At 32.8% G+C, this 20,113-nt stretch overlaps 1 protein-coding gene and 1 long non-coding RNA gene across 2 annotated transcripts; one reads left to right on the forward strand and one right to left on the reverse strand.

Annotated features, from left to right (window-relative positions):
• Nucleotides 1-14,045: 14,045 nt before the first annotated feature.
• Nucleotides 14,046-14,844, reverse strand: LOC139996762 (uncharacterized). Its single transcript, XR_011802345.1, has 2 exons — nt 14,346-14,844; nt 14,046-14,286 (listed from the first exon to the last, which is right to left on the reverse strand). It is a non-coding gene; the product is annotated as an uncharacterized lncRNA (long non-coding RNA).
• A 2,452-nt stretch (nt 14,845-17,296) lies between these two features.
• On the forward strand, nt 17,297-19,300 carry LOC139996428 (baculoviral IAP repeat-containing protein 7-B-like). The gene is made up of 4 exons (XM_072020800.1): nt 17,297-18,235; nt 18,325-18,400; nt 19,085-19,146; nt 19,214-19,300. The coding sequence occupies exons 1-4, from the start codon at nt 17,297-17,299 to the stop codon at nt 19,298-19,300; spliced, it is 1,164 nt and encodes a 387-aa protein (XP_071876901.1).
• Nucleotides 19,301-20,113: the final 813 nt, after the last annotated feature.

Below are 20,113 nucleotides of genomic sequence, written 5' to 3' on the forward strand. Positions count from 1 at the left end.
GACAAAACTTACGAATATGAGATGTTTAGGTATCGCTACAACAGCTCACCAACTCTTCAAATGGAATCTTGACAAAGATTTAATATCCTGTACTTGTATATTTTATATTGTTAAATTTACTAAAACTGCACTATCGTACGAACCAATCACACAAACTATTCCACTCTTACAGTAATACCGAACTTTGAATCCAAAAACTTTGAATCCTTGCTGCTAGTACGTGCCTATTTTATATTACTATCCCTACCACATTACTCCTTCATCCCACCATAAGGCACTGTGCCGAGTGCGCAAGTTGTCGTCCAATCAAATGTCACTGATGCTCCACCCCTTACCGTACCGATCCTTATGTACCGTCCTGTATTATCATTGCCTGTATATAAAATAATAAAATTATTTTTACAAATAAGTACACAATTTTTTCAATATGTGAAACATCAGGCTTTCTGCAGGAAAATTTAACCGTTTCTAACGTTTTATAAATTAATTTTCAGATAAAGTTCTCTCGCGATGCGAATAATAAGACGCCGTAGCATTATCTTATATTATATTTTATCTATCATATCATGTCACTTGTTACTTTTCGCAAATGTTCCTTACGTTTGTCAACAATATACCTTATATTTTGTGTGGCACTTAAATTGTTAATTGCGTATGCACTAGATGATAATAAAAACGAAGATTGAAGCTATTACTTAAAGCAATACACTTTGCATGAAAAGCAATTAAATCTTGAAAAATATTGAAAGAAACGTTGTCGTTTGTCAAATGCGAAAAAAAGTATCGACAAAGTAAAACCATTAAAATTGTCGATGCCTCTGATTTGTTACTAACAATCCTGAAATTGCTAAAATGAGTGATCATTCTCATTATTGAATGTCTAGTGTTTATATTCGTGTTCAATGTAGCGACGTATCTACGGTATCCGATTTCGCTTGCTTTTTCTTTAATTTTCTTTATTTTTCTCTAGCATTTTGCATTTTATGCGTCTTAGGCACCAAAGATTCTTAGGGCCACAAGTGAACGTTCTAAATTTTCCATTTTTGTTGTATCTTGCTGTACGTTTCTATTTATTAAGAAAATAGCAAGTAGAATTTCAAAAGAAAAATCTTTCTATTTATAACGGCATTATGATAACGGATGCGTTTCTTATTGGCTTTATCTCTCCTGAGAAAATTCACCTATTATTCTAAACATTCTATGTTTGTATGGAACCTTCAATAGCCTAAATGAGTTTTCCTTCAATACAATCGAGTATCGTTTATTGTCAAGTATCGGTATGGTCGATTCATTAAAGGCGAGCTATGCAATTCCACGTCTGCGTTAGGTGGAACGTTCATCCCGTGACCGTGGCTACGTACGGCGACCGGTTGTCTCCTCGAGCCCAACCTCATTCTCTCAAATTTCGAATAACTGTGTTTGGGTTGTTTCGTAATTGCTAAAGCATTCGTGTTTTTCCGAGTGATTCCAACAGGGGGTCCCGTTGTCCTCTCATCTCCGACATATGAATATATATAAGTGCCAAAGACTATATATGATTGCGATATATATATATAGCGGCGGTGTGATCCGAGCGCGGTGGCGGTCGTCTCCCCGAGAGGACAAGGAATTTATCCAAGGGCAGTTAATCTCATTTGAAAATTCATACTGCATACATCGCGAGCCCTGACGAATAAAATCGCTAGTCTAACGAATATGGAAAAATATCGAAAGTCGAGTCGAATTTCTATAAATCATTAACTATATCTATCACGAAACAATTTGTGACCCTTCTGATATTATTTAATTTATTGTTAAAAATACATGCTATATTAACCTGTTAACACAGTGTTAACCACTCCTGTTATCTTAATCGAAACAAAGGGACCGATTATTTCGCAGCGTCGATTATACGAATCGTAGCGAGAATTTACGCCTCTCGCTGACGCGTTTTCCTCCCGATCGCGTTTCTCCGCGAACGGTCGTAACAAACTTGTTTTGTTTCTCTACCACTTTGTTACATCGCCCTTCTATATTTTCACGAGCTTTTGTGACAACAAAAAATAAACACATAACCGACCAGTTCGTTCAATAGATACACAGACACGCAACGTATCCGAACGCTCGTTTGCAGATTTTTTTTTTTTTTTTTTTTTTTTGTCGTCATATCAAAGTAATGATGCGCATGTATGTAGCGGTGATTCGCAACAATGATGCACGACGATGATACGCGGTGATAAACAACAAACGGATACGCATCTCTGGAAGAAGACATTTTTATAATTTCACAAGTATCATTTTGCAATGAAAATAGACTTATGACCGCAAACGAATTCGGAGAAGAATGTTTCCTGTGGCGGAAACCCGAGTTGAAGCTCTGTATTGAGAAACGGAACTGTAGAGCACTGTGACCATGCGGAAGAAATTTCTTTATTCAGAAATATTAGAAATTAGAACTTCCAATGATTTCTATCCTGTATGATAATGTATTGATGGATGGATTTATTACAATGGATTAAACAAAAAACGATGATTATTCAACGTGAACTTAACGCAATAGTGTGTATTACAACTCTTGACTTTTGACTCTCCGACGGCTAACTGAACATCAACGGCTGCGGTGCCGAAATATATTAATGGCCATTAGGGCTATTGAAGATTTCCGACCCTTTCGGCTTGTCGGAATTTGCGCTTTATCGTCGACATTGTTTGTATGTCGGGACATAAATTACAAGGGATTACACTAAATAGGGCTTTGATTGATCTTGGCAGGAAAAATTTTGCAAAGGGCCAAATCTACGTCGCTCTTCATTTAGCGCCGAACAATATTCTGAATAAACCGCATGACAAACGAGCACTTGCATAAATGCAAAAGTTACGATGATACTTTTCGCAAAGAAACAGCTGAGGTCCATTTCTTATGAACAATATGCAACGAAACGACTTCCAGAAACAATTTCGTAAAAAGGCTGCCCATTTTCATCGGTTCCATCGATTAGTTTGTGGAGAAACGATGAAATACAACGAAAAAGACAGGTATGACAATGATAAGTATGCGGAGCATTGGAGAAAAGGATTGGTTTGAATGGAACGATTTGACTAGTTTGCGTGATTGAAAACGAAATGAAACGAAGAATTGGTTTCAATCGAAAGATTTGACTGGTCAACGTGATTAAAAACGAAACGGATGGACCGTCAACGGGTCGTGTACCATTGCGTGCTTCCTATTCCATTGCTGAATTTTAGATTTTTGAACACGTAGTGGTGTAAACTATCGAGATAATCGATTATCTCGCGAAGCGGCGAAACTTGCCGAAGTTGACCGATGTGCAGCCGACGGTTCGAGATCGTTGATAAACAGATGCATCGCATCTTAACTAATGTTTGCGTCTAAATATGTAAATCGACGTTGCGTTACATTGTATTCGAGGAGCTAAGGAGAGAAAAGATAAGAGTAAATGCGGGACAAAGGACAGAGAAATACGAGGAGAAAATCAGGAAAATGCAACGAGGTGAGATTAGTAAAAAAATATCCGAGAGAAAAGGATTTATAAGAGGAAGAATAGAGTTTCGGTAAAGAAAGATTAGAGTATATACAAAGAGTAGCATAGTAAAACAATGATGGAAAATATATGCAACAAAAAGGTGCAGGTCAGTATCATATTGAAAACAGAACATTATGGTAATCAAAGATAAAGGCAATTTAATAAAATATAAGGCTCAAGGTATAATAGTAGGTATGAAGATATATAATTACTATATACTATATTATAGGTTACTAGAGTATTTGTCAGCAAGGACAAGCAAAAGTAGCCAAAAGCTAATTATTAGAGCAAAATATTAGAAGAATCCAGAAAGCAATAACATACGGGTTAGAGGAGCTCATTAATTATTAATACAGCTGATTGCGTTTTCTCCCTTTAAGCGAAGTTTTTTGTATCCAGTGTCAAGAGCTCTTTTGACAAAACGCTTTGATTCTAGTAGACTACAATTTTTCAACAATTCTATTTTCATTGCAACGACTTCTTTTACAGTTATGTTGTAATATTTGTTCTATCTGAAGGAACAAAAACGTGAGGATTTTCGTGAATAATTTATGATATACGGTCACACCGACCCTGCTATGGATTACAGAATTCTAATAAGAGTCAATGAAAATAAAAGAGAGAGACAGAGAGAGAGAGAGAGAGAGAGAGAACAACATTCGATGTATCCGTTTCTATTTCTAATGGATATATATTTATTATTTTGATTAGGAAAGTTACATTTTGATAGGAGAAGAAAAGAGCAGAAGAACTTGTTTCGTAGTTGTAGTCATAGTTGTATACACAGATCTGAAAAGTCCTGTGAAGAAAATCAATTTTAATAAACAGTAATAGCAGTTATAGGGAATAATTTATTTCTCAAAGTATAATAATAATATATATTTTCTCAAAGTACAAAAATATAAAAGTTTCGTATCGCTTCGAAATTGATGAAAATATTTTGTTAGAGGTCTTGAAATTTCTCTATGTAGTAGACAATAGAGGCTCGCCGCATGTTAGTCATGAAGAGGTTTCCTTCAAGACATACGGACAGAAACGGCAGGAAAATAAAATTACCTGCTCATTCGCCGCATTTGGAAAACATATTTTTCCACTCGATTGTATTGAAGAAAAACTCATTTAGGCTATTGAAGGTTCCATACAAACATAGAATGTTTAGAATAATAGGTGAATTTCTCAGGAGAGATAAAGCCAATAAGAAACGCATCCGTTATTATAATACCGTTATAAATAGAAAGATTTTCCTTTTGAAATTCTACTTGCTATTTTCTTAATAAATAGAAACGTACAGCAAGATACAACAAAAATGGAAAATTTAGAACGTTCACTTGTGGCCTTAAGAATCTTTGTTGCCTAAGACGCATGAAATGCAAAATGCTAGAGAAAAATAAAGAAAATTAAAGAAAAAGCAAGCGAAATCGGATACCGTAGATACGTCGCTACATTGAACACGAATATAAACGCTAGACATTCAATAATGAGAATGATCACTCATTTTAGCAATTTCAGGATTGTTAGTAACAAATCAGAGGCATCGACAATTTTAATGGTTTTACTTTGTCGATACTTTTTTTCGCATTTGACAAACGACAACGTTTCTTTCAATATTTTTCAAGATTTAATTGCTTTTCATGCAAAGTGTATTGCTTTAAGTAATAGCTTCAATCTTCGTTTTTATTATCATCTAGTGCATACGCAATTAACAATTTAAGTGCCACACAAAATATAAGGTATATTGTTGACAAACGTAAGGAACATTTGCGAAAAGTAACAAGTGACATGATATGATAGATAAAATATAATATAAGATAATGCTACGGCGTCTTATTATTCGCATCGCGAGAGAACTTTATCTGAAAATTAATTTATAAAACGTTAGAAACGGTTAAATTTTCCTGCAGAAAGCCTGATGTTTCACATATTGAAAAAATTGTGTACTTATTTGTAAAAATAATTTTATTATTTTATATACAGGCAATGATAATACAGGACGGTACATAAGGATCGGTACGGTAAGGGGTGGAGCATCAGTGACATTTGATTGGACGACAACTTGCGCACTCGGCACAGTGCCTTATGGTGGGATGAAGGAGTAATGTGGTAGGGATAGTAATATAAAATAGGCACGTACTAGCAGCAAGGATTCAAAGTTTTTGGATTCAAAGTTCGGTATTACTGTAAGAGTGGAATAGTTTGTGTGATTGGTTCGTACGATAGTGCAGTTTTAGTAAATTTAACAATATAAAATATACAAGTACAGGATATTAAATCTTTGTCAAGATTCCATTTGAAGAGTTGGTGAGCTGTTGTAGCGATACCTAAACATCTCATATTCGTAAGTTTTGTCTGTAATATATTTCTGTTTGATCAACTGTACACGTATAATATTTCTCGAAAATAAATTAACTAAAAACGTTTTACCATTTGTAAGTCAAAATATCGTAGCGAAAGAATTTATGTAGATTGTACAGAAAGTTTCGGGATCCTTCAAACGCTTCAAATATCAAATATCAAATATTAAAATCGCTGTAATTCTTCAAAGACAATTTTTAACTTTTGCGCTAAAACACACGGAACTGAGATTACTTCGATAATATCGGCTTGTTACAATTACTAGATATTTTAATTTCTTTCTTTTTCTCTTTTTTTTTTTTTTTCCTTTAAATAGGTGTGAAAACTCTACAAGTGACAATAAGGACAAGTTGTTTCATATATCTAACATCCAACCTGTGCTACCAGAATACGAAGAATCGTCAGACCATTCAATTTCGTCTGATATGATTCAGATACCGATACCGGCATATACCAATCGTTGGCACCGGTACCGACACCGGTACCGGATGCCGGAACCAATGATTAATCCAGTGTCGTCGGTTCCATCCACGTCGCTTCACGCTCAAGAACGATATGATCTACGTTTTGAAGCAGCAAGACGCTCGACTTTTCTATACTGGCCTCGATCCTTTTCCATTCCTCCTGCCACACTTGCAGCAGCAGGATTCTTTTATACAGGCATATCGGATACTGTCAAATGTTTTGCGTGTGCATTGGAGATAAGTAACTGGTCAAACGGTCGTACTCCCATGCAACTTCACGAGATATATTGTCCATGGTGCAGATTTGTCTGCAATGAAGATTGCGGTAATGTGCCAATTGGTACACATCCTGATGAAATTCTACCGACAGAACGAAGAAATGGAAATATAATATGTCGTTATGGTTTAGAATATTCGCAGTCCTTTGATTTTAATGACCATCGATTTGTAACAGATGCAGAAGACCCGACGGCATATGATCTTAGCCGTTTGGGACTAAAAAAAGTTAAGAAACCAAAATATTTGGATTATATTACTTACCAATCCCGATTAAATTCATTCTCAACATTTTCTGATACATCTATGAGTAAAGAACTATTAGCCGATGCAGGCTTTTACTATAACGAAAGAGATCGTATGTCTATCTGTTATCATTGTGGACTTGGTGTAGGAAGATGGTTTCCAGGAGAAAATCCATGGGCTAGACATGCAATTTCGTCTCCAAGCTGTTGTTACTTAATAACAGTTCGTGGCCACCAGTTTGTTAATGATCTAACACACCAAAACATCTACGAAAATTATGAAGAAGTAAGTAGAAAGAAAAGAAACTTACACCATGAACCATATGTATAATTAATAATTCCAATATATACTTATGTACATTACATTTATTTCAGGAACCAATAGTTGATGACGATACGAGATCCGATAGTGAAGAGGAAACTAACGAGATGACTCTCGCTGAGAAATTTGGTAAGTAATAAAAATAAAATCACAAATTCTTTAATTTGTGTGAAAACTGTACACGTATAATAAATTTTATTATATATTATATTTAAATATACTGTTTACTATTTTAGCTGCTCTGGAGCAAAAAAATAAAAAATTGAAAGATACTCGATCGTGTAAAGTTTGCACGGAACGAGATGGAACAATTATATTCCTACCCTGTGGACATTTAGTAACATGCTGGTATTGCTCGCGTGCTTTTGCACGATGCATAATTTGCAAAACAGAAATTAAAGCCCTAACTCACATATATTTGCCATAATACATGCACATCTATATATATAATTATGTACATATATAAATTAGTTTATACCTATCTTTTATATGAATATACTTTATAATGTTTTAAAAATGACGTACACACATTAAAATGTGTGACACTACGTACGGTTAAATTAAGTGTATATGTATGTATCAGGAAATGAGAAAATATTTTACTTTTAGTACTATTTCTACAGTAATTTGTAAATAGAAACATAATATTAAACTAATCAAATACATTTTTTACTTTTTCAAGTGTTACTTAATTAAACATTAATTTGAATTATTTATCTTATCTGAATAAAGTTAACTTTTCTTTTAGTAATCTAACTGATTGTTCCCTGTTTTATTGCCCTTATTGTTAGTAAAACGAAACTGTTGGTAATAGAAAAAGTGTCGTCTTTTTACTTAACAAGATTTTAAATTTCTTTTAAATATGAAAAGATTAGATGTCTCACATGCAAGTTTAATTTTAACATAATTGAGAATAAAGCTTCTTCTTAAAAGTCATATTTAAAATTTTACTACAACTTTTAGAATTTTAAATGTTGGCTATTCATTCGAAAATACGTTTTTGAAAAATTGTTAGTATAAATTGGATCTACAAGAACATCAAATAATTAAGAATAGCAAGCAATTATATATAATGGATGCTTGTAATCTTATGAATAAAAAAAAAGAACAGTCGGTTCTGTACGCTTTATTTCCGGAAAAGAGTAACCTATGTTGTGCAATTTGCGAAATTGATTTTGTTGAAGTTCACGATCCATCGGCAAAATCACATTTTTATTGGCAAACAATGAAATGCCGGTAAGTCAAGGGCAAATTCTGCGAATCAAAAACTTTGTATTCCATAATATTATACTTAATGATTTTAATGATCTTAATGATCCTTATATTTTACTACCAATAGAATTTTACATTATTTATTCATTTAATATCGGACGTTATTGCTTCACCAGTAATGGCTACAGAAAGATATATATTTGTTATAACGCATAAACAATTTTCTGAAACTGGTAGATTGGACAAAATTTTGAGAAATTTTCAACTAGTCGTATATTCACGATACAAATCTTTGTTGACTCTAAATATATTATTTCCATGATAAACTGGTTTTTATTTCTGTCAGTATCAAGGATTAAGATCAGTTGCTACAAAAGTTGATAAAAGTTGTCTTAGGTATACGATACAAACTAAGATAGCTCCTTTGTGCAATAAAGTTGATGATTACTTTGTTGAAGGAACAAAATTTTTACAACTTTATAGAAGCAACTAGAGCATTAAAATTAGATATACTTATAGGAGGGGGTAATAGAAAATCTAATTTTGTTCTTCGTATAACTAATATTAAAATAATGTGAGAAATATTAACATTAAAAAGTTTTTAGAAAGGAAAATGTATTTGCAACTTTATGCAGAAATACTTAAAATTCCATATGTAAGACTTGAAGACTGTCTTTCACCATCTATTATATCACATTTTTTAGCAGACCGTAAAGATTTATCTCGTTATAATCTTCCATTTGTACATGTGTTACCAAGGTAACAGTAAGGTATTTCATTTAGTGCAATATATATGTATATTTGGTTGAAAATAAAATTTTTTTTATTTTCTGTAGTGCAAAAAAAAAAAAGGCAAACTATTATCTGTATCTAAAGATCTTGCAGCAAAATGTGCTTTCAAAGATTGTGACCAATTACGTAGACACTGGAAAAATATGGTATGAACGACAATATCTATGTTTATTCATCTTGCAATTTCCCTTCAAATATTATTTATGTATATTAATATGTATAACGTTTTAGTATGGATATTATTTTCCAAAAAATAAAGATGGAATTTTATTTTATGAAATTAAATTTTCAATTTCCAAATCCAAAGTTTTTACATATCCTCGAATGTGTGTAGCAACTAGTCCATTAGAAATTATTCCACATAGAGAAAAAGAATCTAGAATTACACACTTTTTATCTGATATGCTTATGAAATTACCTGGAGTTTGCGGTAAACGGCTACAGATATCCAAAGATACTCCATTTGATACTACGGTGAGTTACACAGAATATTTAATAATTTCTATTCAATAGTCGTAAATAAAATCTATTCTCCATTATAAACAGAAACTTTTAAGTATAAAATCAAGTAACGCATCACCAAAGGACAGAGGATTGATATTTAAATCTTGTGGCCGAATGGACTGCAAACGATGCAGCTAAATTGAAATATCCTAGTTACTTTGTATATATTTCCATTGCCAATTGCTAGCATTGATGATAATAATACCCTCTTTTTCTTGGATCTTAGCTTTCACATTCTCTATTGTGTCAGAAGCTTCAACTTCAAGATTAATAGTTTTCCCTGTTAAGGTCTTAACGAAGATCTGCATGTTGCTAGATCTGGGAAACTGTACAAAAAGACAAAAAGATTATATTAATGTACGATATCGTGAAAAAATGTGCAGTGGTAGTAAATAAACTAAAATAAACATTTTCTAAGCAATATCGGTATATTTTTTCAATTTTTAATTTAAAAAAACATTTTTTATCATTTTCTAAAAACAGAATGACGGCGTCACAGAGTATAGTTTAGTTGAAAACTCGTCTAATACCTTTTTACATAAATATGGAAGAAACAGCTGTTATACTTACATTTCCTGAAATAATTTATAGAATAGGGTAGACAGTTGCAACACAAGTCCATTTAAATTTGTTTGATAAGCAAATATAGAAAAGCTTTCGATGGGTAATTCACAGTAAAGAATGTCAAATAATGTACAACATTAACAAAGAAAGTTATTATATAGAAATATTATATTATTGTTGCATAGAAAATCATTGAAAAATGTTCAGAGTAATCCTTTTATATCAATTAATAATAAACCTTTGAATTTTTCGATATACGACTCTTTCAATCGCAAGTTGTTTCCTTGGATGTTATCGTTTTTCAGATGCTGTTTAAAGCTGTTATTACATTGGTTTTGCTTTTGATATTTAATTGATTCATACAGATTAATTAGTTTTGTATGCTGTGTATTTGACCACATTGCACAGCCATTTACGAGACATTGGATACGCAGATAAAAACAAACGTGACGGACGTGACGGCGGGATGAACGTTTCACCTAACACAGACGTGAAATTGCCTTTAATGAATCGGCCGATACTTGAAAGTACCGATACTTGACAATAAACACCCTAACGGCCCCGTAGTTATCCAAATAAGGGTGGTCGCCCAGAGGTTGATGCATCATAAACATCGTATGTCGAGGTAGTCTGAGGAGCCGCTGTAAATCTTAGAATCAAGTTAACTAATATCCCGTAGATTAGCAGGCGGCCTTTGTTCTATCAGCCCGTATACCTGTCACCCGTCATACTCGATTGCATTGAAGAAAAACTCATTTAGGCTATTGAAGGTTTCATACAAACATAGAATGTTTAGAATAATAGGTGAATTTTCTCAGGAGAGATAAAGCCAATAAGAAACGCCTCCGTTATCATAATACCGTTATAAATAGAAAGATTTTCCTTTTGAAATTCTACTTGCTATTTTCTTAATAAATAGAAACGTACAGCAAGATACAACAAAAATGGAAAATTTAGAACGTTCACTTGTGGCCCTAAGAATCTTTGTTGCCTAAGACGCATGAAATGCAAAATGCTAGAGAAAAATAAAGAAAATTAAAGAAAAAGCAAGCGAAATCGGATACCGTAGATACGTCGCTACATTGAACACGAATATAAACGCTAGACATTCAATAATGAGAATGATCACTCATTTTAGCAATTTCAGGATTGTTAGTAACAAATCAGAGGCATCGACAATTTTAATGGTTTTACTTTGTCGATACTTTTTTTCGCATTTGACAAACGACAACGTTTCTTTCAATATTTTTCAAGATTTAATTGCTTTTCATGCGAAGTGTATTGCTTTAAGTAATAGCTTCAATCTTCGTTTTTATTATCATCTAGTGCATACGCAATTAACAATTTTACTGGCAAACTAAATATATGGTATATCGTTGGCAAACGTAAGGAACATTTGCGAAAAGTGACAAGTGATGTGCTTTGATAGATAAAATATAATATAAGATAATGCTACGGCGTCTTATTATTCGCATCGCGAGAGAACTTTATCTGAAAATTAATTTATAAAACGTTAGAAACGGTTAAATTTTCCTGCAGAAAGCCTGATGTTTCACATATTGAAAAAATTGTGTACTTATTTGTAAAAATAATTTTATTATTTTATATACAGGCAATGATAATACAGGACGGTACATAAGGATCGGTACGGTAAGGGGTGGAGCATCAGTGACATTTGATTGGTCGACAACTTGCGCACTCGGCACAGTGCCTTATGGTGGGATGAAGGAGTAATGTGGTAGGGATAGTAATATAAAATAGGCACGTACTAGCAGCAAGGATTCAAAGTTTTTGGATTCAAAGTTCGGTATTACTGTAAGAGTGGAATAGTTTGTGTGGTTCGTTAGTACGGCGTCGTCAATATCAGAAATGTTTCCGTTTCCGGTGCTATCGATTGATCGAATGTCGTCGGTTCCATCGACGTTTTTTCACACTCAAGAACAATATGATCTACGTTTTGAAGCAGCAAGACGCTCGACTTTTCTATACTGGCCTCGATCTTTTTCCATTCCTCCTGCCACACTTGCAGCAGAAGGATTCTTTTATACAGGCATATCGGATACTGTCAAATGTTTTGCGTGTGCAGTGGAGATAAGTGACTGGTCAAACGGTCGTACTCCCATGCAACTTCACGAGATATATTGTCCATCGTGCAGATTTGTCTGCAATGAAGATTGCGGTAATGTGCCAATCGAAGGACGTAGCCGTTTGAGACCAAACTGTATTACGAAACTAAAAAATTTGAAATATGCTAATTACGAATGCAGATTAGATTCATTCGCAACATTTCCTAATACACATATGAGTAGAGAACAATTAGCCGATGCAGGCTTTTACTACGACGGAAGAAATGATATGGCCATCTGTCATCATTGTAGCATTGGTATAGAAAATTGGAATCCAGGAGAAGATCCATGGGTTCGACATGCAATTTCATCTCCTGCATGTTGTTATATAATCGAAGCACGGGGCTGTGAATACATTAATAATGTAACAGGCCAAGATCTCTATTCAAATTCTATTCAAGTAAGTAGAAAGAAAAGAAACTTACACCATGAATCATATGTATAATTAATAATTCCAATATATACTTATGTACATTATATTTATTACAGGAAGCAACAGAAACTACAGATGAGAATCATGAGGGATCCGACAGTGTAAATGAAACAAACGAGATGACTCTCGTTGAGAAAATTGGTAAGTAATAAAAATAAAAACACAGATAGATCATACATTCTTTAATTTGTATGAAATCCGTATACGTATAATAAATTTGTATTATATATTATATTTAAATATACCGTTTACTATTTTAGCTGCTCTGGAGAAAGAAAATCAAGAATTACAGGATGCTCGATCGTGTATAGTTTGCACGGAACGAGAAGCGACAAATGCATTCCTACCTTGTGGACATCTGGCAACATGTAATTTCTGCTCTTCAAATTTCGATCGATGTATAGTTTGCCGAAAAGAAGTCAATGCTGTAGTTCGTGTCGTTTTTGCTTAATCCATGCACATCCATATATATATAATTATGTACATATATAAATTAGCATGTTCATATCTCTAATATGAATATATTTTATAGTTGTTATCAAATTAAAATGTGTTATAATATGCAAATAGAAACAATAATGTTAATAAAGTTAACTTTTTTTTTTTTTTTTTAGTAATCTAACTAATTGTTCCTTGTTTTATTCCCCTTATTGTTAGTAAAATGAAACTGTATTATACATATATATTTCAAATCATAAAAATCATAGCTTACTTTTTCTTTTATTATACTTTCATTGCTTATGCTTCGCTTATAATCTTCTCTGTTTAAAAATAGCTACCAGAAGAAAAAGATCAAAGGCAAAAACATTTGACGCAAAAGGAGAAACTATCAAAAGCTAAATCTGATATAGGTAGCAGCTCATTTTTATCCAGTATACACATATTTATGTTTCTAAATTCTGTATGATTATGTTAAAATTACATATAATTATTCTATAATTTATTAAATAGGATCAAAACAATGTTGCGGAAACAATTGCTAAAATATATCAGTTAGATCAAATGAAGAATAGTGAATCGAGTGATTGTCTAAATGTGCGTTCAATTCCGCATGATCCTAAAGCAAAAAAAAGAAAGTGTACTTAATAATAAAGTATTATCGCACATCAAGAATACAGCAATTGTACAGGCAATATGTAAATGTATGTAAATGTATCTTTATAAGTAAAAATAGAAATGTACCATATGTGTTTTTAAGTGTACTATGTTAGTATAAGAAATAATACTAATGTGCTATAACATAACATATTATATTTTTAAATTTATACATTAAATCAGCTTTAGTATATAACAAATAAAATAATAACATATAGTTAGATATAACTAATAAAAGGTTATAAATTCCTTTTGTGTCGCTGATTTTTTATGATCTATTTACCACTTGTAATATAGCTTTTCTGTCAGCTTCATTTTTTATACCAATTTCAATTAAATCTTCATTAGTTATAAGTCATAAACAAATCAAAGTCAACCTAAAATAAATTTACAATATTAATTTATAATAAAATTTTATACATACATACATACATACATATCGTTGGTGTATTTTCCCTCAATACATTTTCATCGTTCATAGTTGGAGGAACATTTTGTTGGCGCAATGGATTAAATTCAAGCACATATTCAACACAAGTATCAAGATCTTCTCTGTCTATACTTTAATATTTAAATCTTGTGACCGAATGGACTGTAATCTTTGCAGACAGTACAGTTAAATTAAAATATCCTAGTTATTTGTATATGTTTCTATTGCGAATTGCTAGCATTGATGGTAATAATAATATCTTCTTTTTCTTGGATCTTAGCTTTCACATTCTCTATTCTGCCAGAAGCTTCAACTTCAAGAGTAATAGTTTTCCCTCTTAAGGTCTTAACGAAGATCTGCATGTTGCTAGATCTGGGGGACTGTAGGAAAAGACAAAAAGATTCTGTTAATGTACAATATCGTGAAAAAATATGCAGTGGTAGTAAATCCAAAAATAAACATTTTCTAAGCAATAGCTGTAAATTTTGTTAAATTTTTAATTTATAAAAACATCATTATAATCAGCTGAAATTTTGTTAAAAAAAAAAAAATGATGGCGTCACAGAGTATGGGTTACTTGAAAACTTATCCAATACATTTTTACATAAATATGGAAGAAACAGCTGTTATACTTACATTTCCTGAAATAATTTGTAGAATAGGGTAGACAGTTGCAACACAAGTCCATTTAAATTTGTTTGATAAGCAAATATAGAAAAGCTTTCGATGGGTAATTCACAGTAAAGAATGTCAAATAATGTACAACATTAACAAAGAAAGTTATTATATAGAAATATTATATTATTGTTGCATAGAAAATCATTGAAAAATGTTCAGAGTAATCCTTTTATATCAATTAATAATAAACCTTTGAATTTTTCGATATACGACTCTTTCAATCGCAAGTTGTTTCCTTGGATGTTATCGTTTTTCAGATGCTGTTTAAAGCTGTTATTACATTGGTTTTGCTTTTGATATTTAATTGATTCATACAGATTAATTAGTTTTGTATGCTGTGTATTTGACCACATTGCACAGCCATTTACGAGACATTGGATACGCAGATAAAAACAAACGTGACGGACGTGACGGCGGGATGAACGTTTCACCTAACACAGACGTGAAATTGCCTTTAATGAATCGGCCGATACTTGAAAGTACCGATACTTGACAATAAACACCCTAACGGCCCCGTAGTTATCCAAATAAGGGTGGTCGCCCAGAGGTTGATGCATCATAAACATCGTATGTCGAGGTAGTCTGAGGAGCCGCTGTAAATCTTAGAATCAAGTTAACTAATATCCCGTAGATTAGCAGGCGGCCTTTGTTCTATCAGCCCGTATACCTGTCACCCGTCATACTCGATTGCATTGAAGAAAAACTCATTTAGGCTATTGAAGGTTTCATACAAACATAGAATGTTTAGAATAATAGGTGAATTTTCTCAGGAGAGATAAAGCCAATAAGAAACGCACCCGTTATTATAATACCGTTATAAATAGAAAGATTTTTCTTTTGAAATTCTACTTGCTATTTTCTTAATAAATAGAAACGTACAGCAAGATACAACAAAAATGGAAAATTTAGAACGTTCACTTGTGGCCCTAAGAATCTTTGCTGCCTAAGACTCATAAAATGCAAAATGCTAGAGAAAAATAAAGAAAATTAAAGAAAAAACAAAAGAAGATAGATACGTCGCTACATTGAACACGAATATAAACATTAAATATGAGACATTGAATAATGAGTATGATCACTCGTTTTAGCAATTTCAGGATTGTTAGTAACAAATCAGAGGCATCGACAATTTTAATGGTTTTACTTTGTCGATACTTTTTTTCGCATTTGACAAACGACAACGTTTCTTTCAATATTTTTCAAGATTTAATTGCTTTTCATGCAAAGTGTATTGCTTTAAGTAATAGCTTCAATCTTCGTTTTTATTATCATCTAGTGCATACGCAATTAACAATTTTACTGGCAAACTAAATATATGGTATATCGTTGGCAAACGTAAGGAACATTTGCGAAAAGTGACAAGTGATGTGCTTTGATAGATAAAATATAATATAAGATAATGCTACGGCGTCTTATTATTCGCATCGCGAGAGAACTTTATCTGAAAATTAATTTATAAAACGTTAGAAACGGTTAAATTTTCCTGCAGAAAGCCTGATGTTTCACATATTGAAAAAATTGTGTACTTATTTGTAAAAATAATTTTATTATTTTATATACAGGTAATGATAATACAGGACGGTACATAAGGAGCGGTACGGTAAGGGGTGGAGCATCAGTGAAATTTGATTGGTCGACAACTTGCGCACTCGGCACAGTGCCTTATGGTGGGATGAAGGAGTAATGTGGTAGGGATAGTAATATAAAATAGACACGCACTAGCAGCAAGGATTCAAAGTTTTAGGATTCAAATTTCAGTATTACTGTAAGAGTGGAATAGTTTGTGTGATTGGTTCGTACGATAGTGCAGTTTTAGTAAATTTAACAATATAAAATATACAAGTACAGGATATTAAATCTTTGTGAAGATTCCATTTGAAGAGTTGGTGAGCTGTTGTAGCGATACCTAAACATCTCATATTCGTAAGTTTTGTCTGTAATATATTTCTGTTTGATCAACTGTACACGTATAATATTTCTCGAAAATAAATTAACTAAAAACGTTTTACCATTTGTAAGTCAAAATATCGTAGCGAAAGAATTTATGTAGATTGTACAGAAAGTTTCGGGATCCTTCAAACGCTTCAAATATCAATTAAAATCGCTGTAATTCTTCAAAGACAATTTTTAACTTTTGCGCTAAAACACACGGAACTGAGATTACTTCGATAATATCGGCTTGTTACAATTACTAGGTATTTTAATTTCTTTCTTTTTCGGTTTTTTTTTTTCCCCCTTTAAATAGGTGTGAAAACTCTACAAGTGACAATAAGGACAAGATGTTGCATATATCTAACATCCAACCTGTGCTACCACAATACGAAGAATCTCCAGAACACGAAGAATCGTCAGACGATTCAATTTCGTCTGATGTGATTCAGATACCGATACCGGCATATACCAATCGTTGGCACCGGTACCGACACCGGTACCGGATGCCGGAACCAATGATTAATCCAGTGTCGTCGGTTCCATCGACGTCGCGTGGCATTCGAAAACATCATGGTGATTTTCGTTTTGAAGCAGCAAGACTTTGGAGTTTTCGAAACTGGCTTGTACCTCTCGTTGACCCTGCCAGTCTTGCAGCAGCAGGATTCTATTATACAGGCAAAATGGATAGAGTCAAATGTTTTGTGTGTCGAGTGGTGGTAAGTCACTGGTTAGAGGGTCGTACTCCCATGCAAGTTCACGAGATATGGTCTCCAGAGTGCAGATTTGTCCGCAATGAAGATTGCGGTAATGTGCCAATTGGTACACACCCTGATGAAATTCAACCGACAGAACGAAGAAATGGAAATATATTATGTCGTTACGGTTTAGAATATTCGCAGTCCTTTGATTTTAATGACCATCGATTTGTAACAGATGCAGAAGACCCGACGGCATATGATCTTAGCCGTTTGGGACTAAAAAAAGTTAAGAAACCAAAACATTTGGATTATATTACTTACCAATCCCGATTAAATTCATTCTCAACATTTACTGATACATCTATGAATAAAGAACTATTAGCCGATGCAGGCTTTTACTATAACGAAAGAGATCGTATGTCTATCTGTTATCATTGTGGACTTGGTGTAGTAAGTTGGAGTCCAGGAGAAAATCCATGGGATAGACATGCAATTTGGTCTTCAAGCTGTTGTTACTTGATAACAGTTCGTGGCCACCAGTTTGTTAATGATCTAAGACAGCAAAACATCTACGAAAATTATGAAGAAGTAAGTAGAAAGAAAAGAAACTTACACCATGAACCATATGTATAATTAATAATTCCAATATATACTTATGTACATTACATTTATTTCAGGAACCAATTGTTGATGACGATACGAGATCCGATAGTGAAGAGGAAACTAACGAGATGACTCTCGTTGAGAAATTTGGTAAGTAATAAAAATAAAATCACAAATTCTTTAATTTGTGTGAAAACTGTACACGTATAATAAATTTTATTATATATTATATTTAAATATACTGTTTACTATTTTAGCTGCTCTGGAGCAAAAAAATAAAAAATTGAAAGATACTCGATCGTGTAAAGTTTGCACGGAACGAGATGGAACAATTATATTCCTACCCTGTGGACATTTAGTAACATGCTGGTATTGCTCGCGTGCTTTTGCACGATGCATAATTTGCAAAACAGAAATTAAAGCCCTAACTCACATATATTTGCCATAATACATGCACATCTATATATATAATTATGTACATATATAAATTAGCATGTTCATATCTCTAATATGAACATATTTTATAGTTGTTATCAAATTAAAATGTGTTATAATATGCAAATAGAAACAATAATGTTAATAAAGTTAACTTTTTTTTTTTGTTTTTAGTAATCTAACTAATTGTTCCTTGTTTTATTCCCCTTATTGTTAGTAAAATGAAACTGTATTATACATATATATTTCAAATCATAAAAATCATAGCTTACTTTTTCTTTTATTATACTTTCATTGCTTATGCTTCGCTTATAATCTTCTCTGTTTAAAAATAGCTACCAGAAGAAAAGGATCATTATAAATCATTATAATTCTTAATTTTAATTATCTTCGTTTAAGGTTATAAACTAACAAACGAAAGATATGTCGTCAAAAGCAACAGAGTATTGGAAAGGAAAAGAGTGAGAAGATATTACAATTATATTGCATTAAAGAAACATGATTAAATGTTGTGCAATTTGGTTATAGGCTATTGGTTGTTCAGGATATTCAGGAATTATATCTCATGACTTTGGTAGACGATCCTACACCTTCATATCGGTGGAGATTTATTAATGAAAGATACCGTATAATAGAATTTCAAAGCCAAACTTTTTGTACTGCATCGTGTAATGGATATCTAATGAATCGCGTAATATCTGCAAGGAACCATGGGTCGCAAATGAATCGTTCTTTCAGAATATGATCTTAAAGTTCCATTGGCTCTTATTGAAATCTATCTATTGAAATTACATTAGAAAATGTTTACATTTCCCAGTTAGATAAAAACTAAGTAATGCCATATTAATGAACGAACAGAAAGCTATTCCTTTGAATATATGATAATCTACGCTAAATAGAATGAAGCATCTAACTTTATCATTTCAAACATCATTACAAAATGATTTACTTTATGGAAAAATCTTTCGCATAAAAATTGAATAGCGTTGAAGAGAATACGATTTGGTATGTGGAACTGCAGAAACGTTAACTACTCTTCGATTTCGATGTTTTCGAATATGTTGTAGAAATCGATATTTCAAATAAGCTTTTCCTATATAAGAAGTGAATTCGCTTAGTTTCCGGGATATTCGCGAAAAACTACCGACATCGCTACAGTGAATTCTGCATCTGCAGTTGTGCAACTGTGACAGCGTATGCGTTAGTTTGGTTACCGATTGCCGGTCACTTATCTTCTCTTTGGAAACGAGGGTAGGGCGGCTTCGTAGCCTAGAGGCTTCGTGCACAACGTACACATGCGAGGCTGCAAGAGTCCGTTATAACCGGTAACTTATAACTCGATTAAAAGTAAATATCATCAATGTATTGGGTTCAAATATTAAATAATTAAATAATTGTTAATGTACAAAAGGTAAGTGACCGACGACT

This window comes from Bombus fervidus, chromosome 18 (assembly GCF_041682495.2).
Source record: "Bombus fervidus isolate BK054 chromosome 18, iyBomFerv1, whole genome shotgun sequence".
Lineage (NCBI taxonomy): Eukaryota > Metazoa > Arthropoda > Insecta > Hymenoptera > Apidae > Bombus > Bombus fervidus.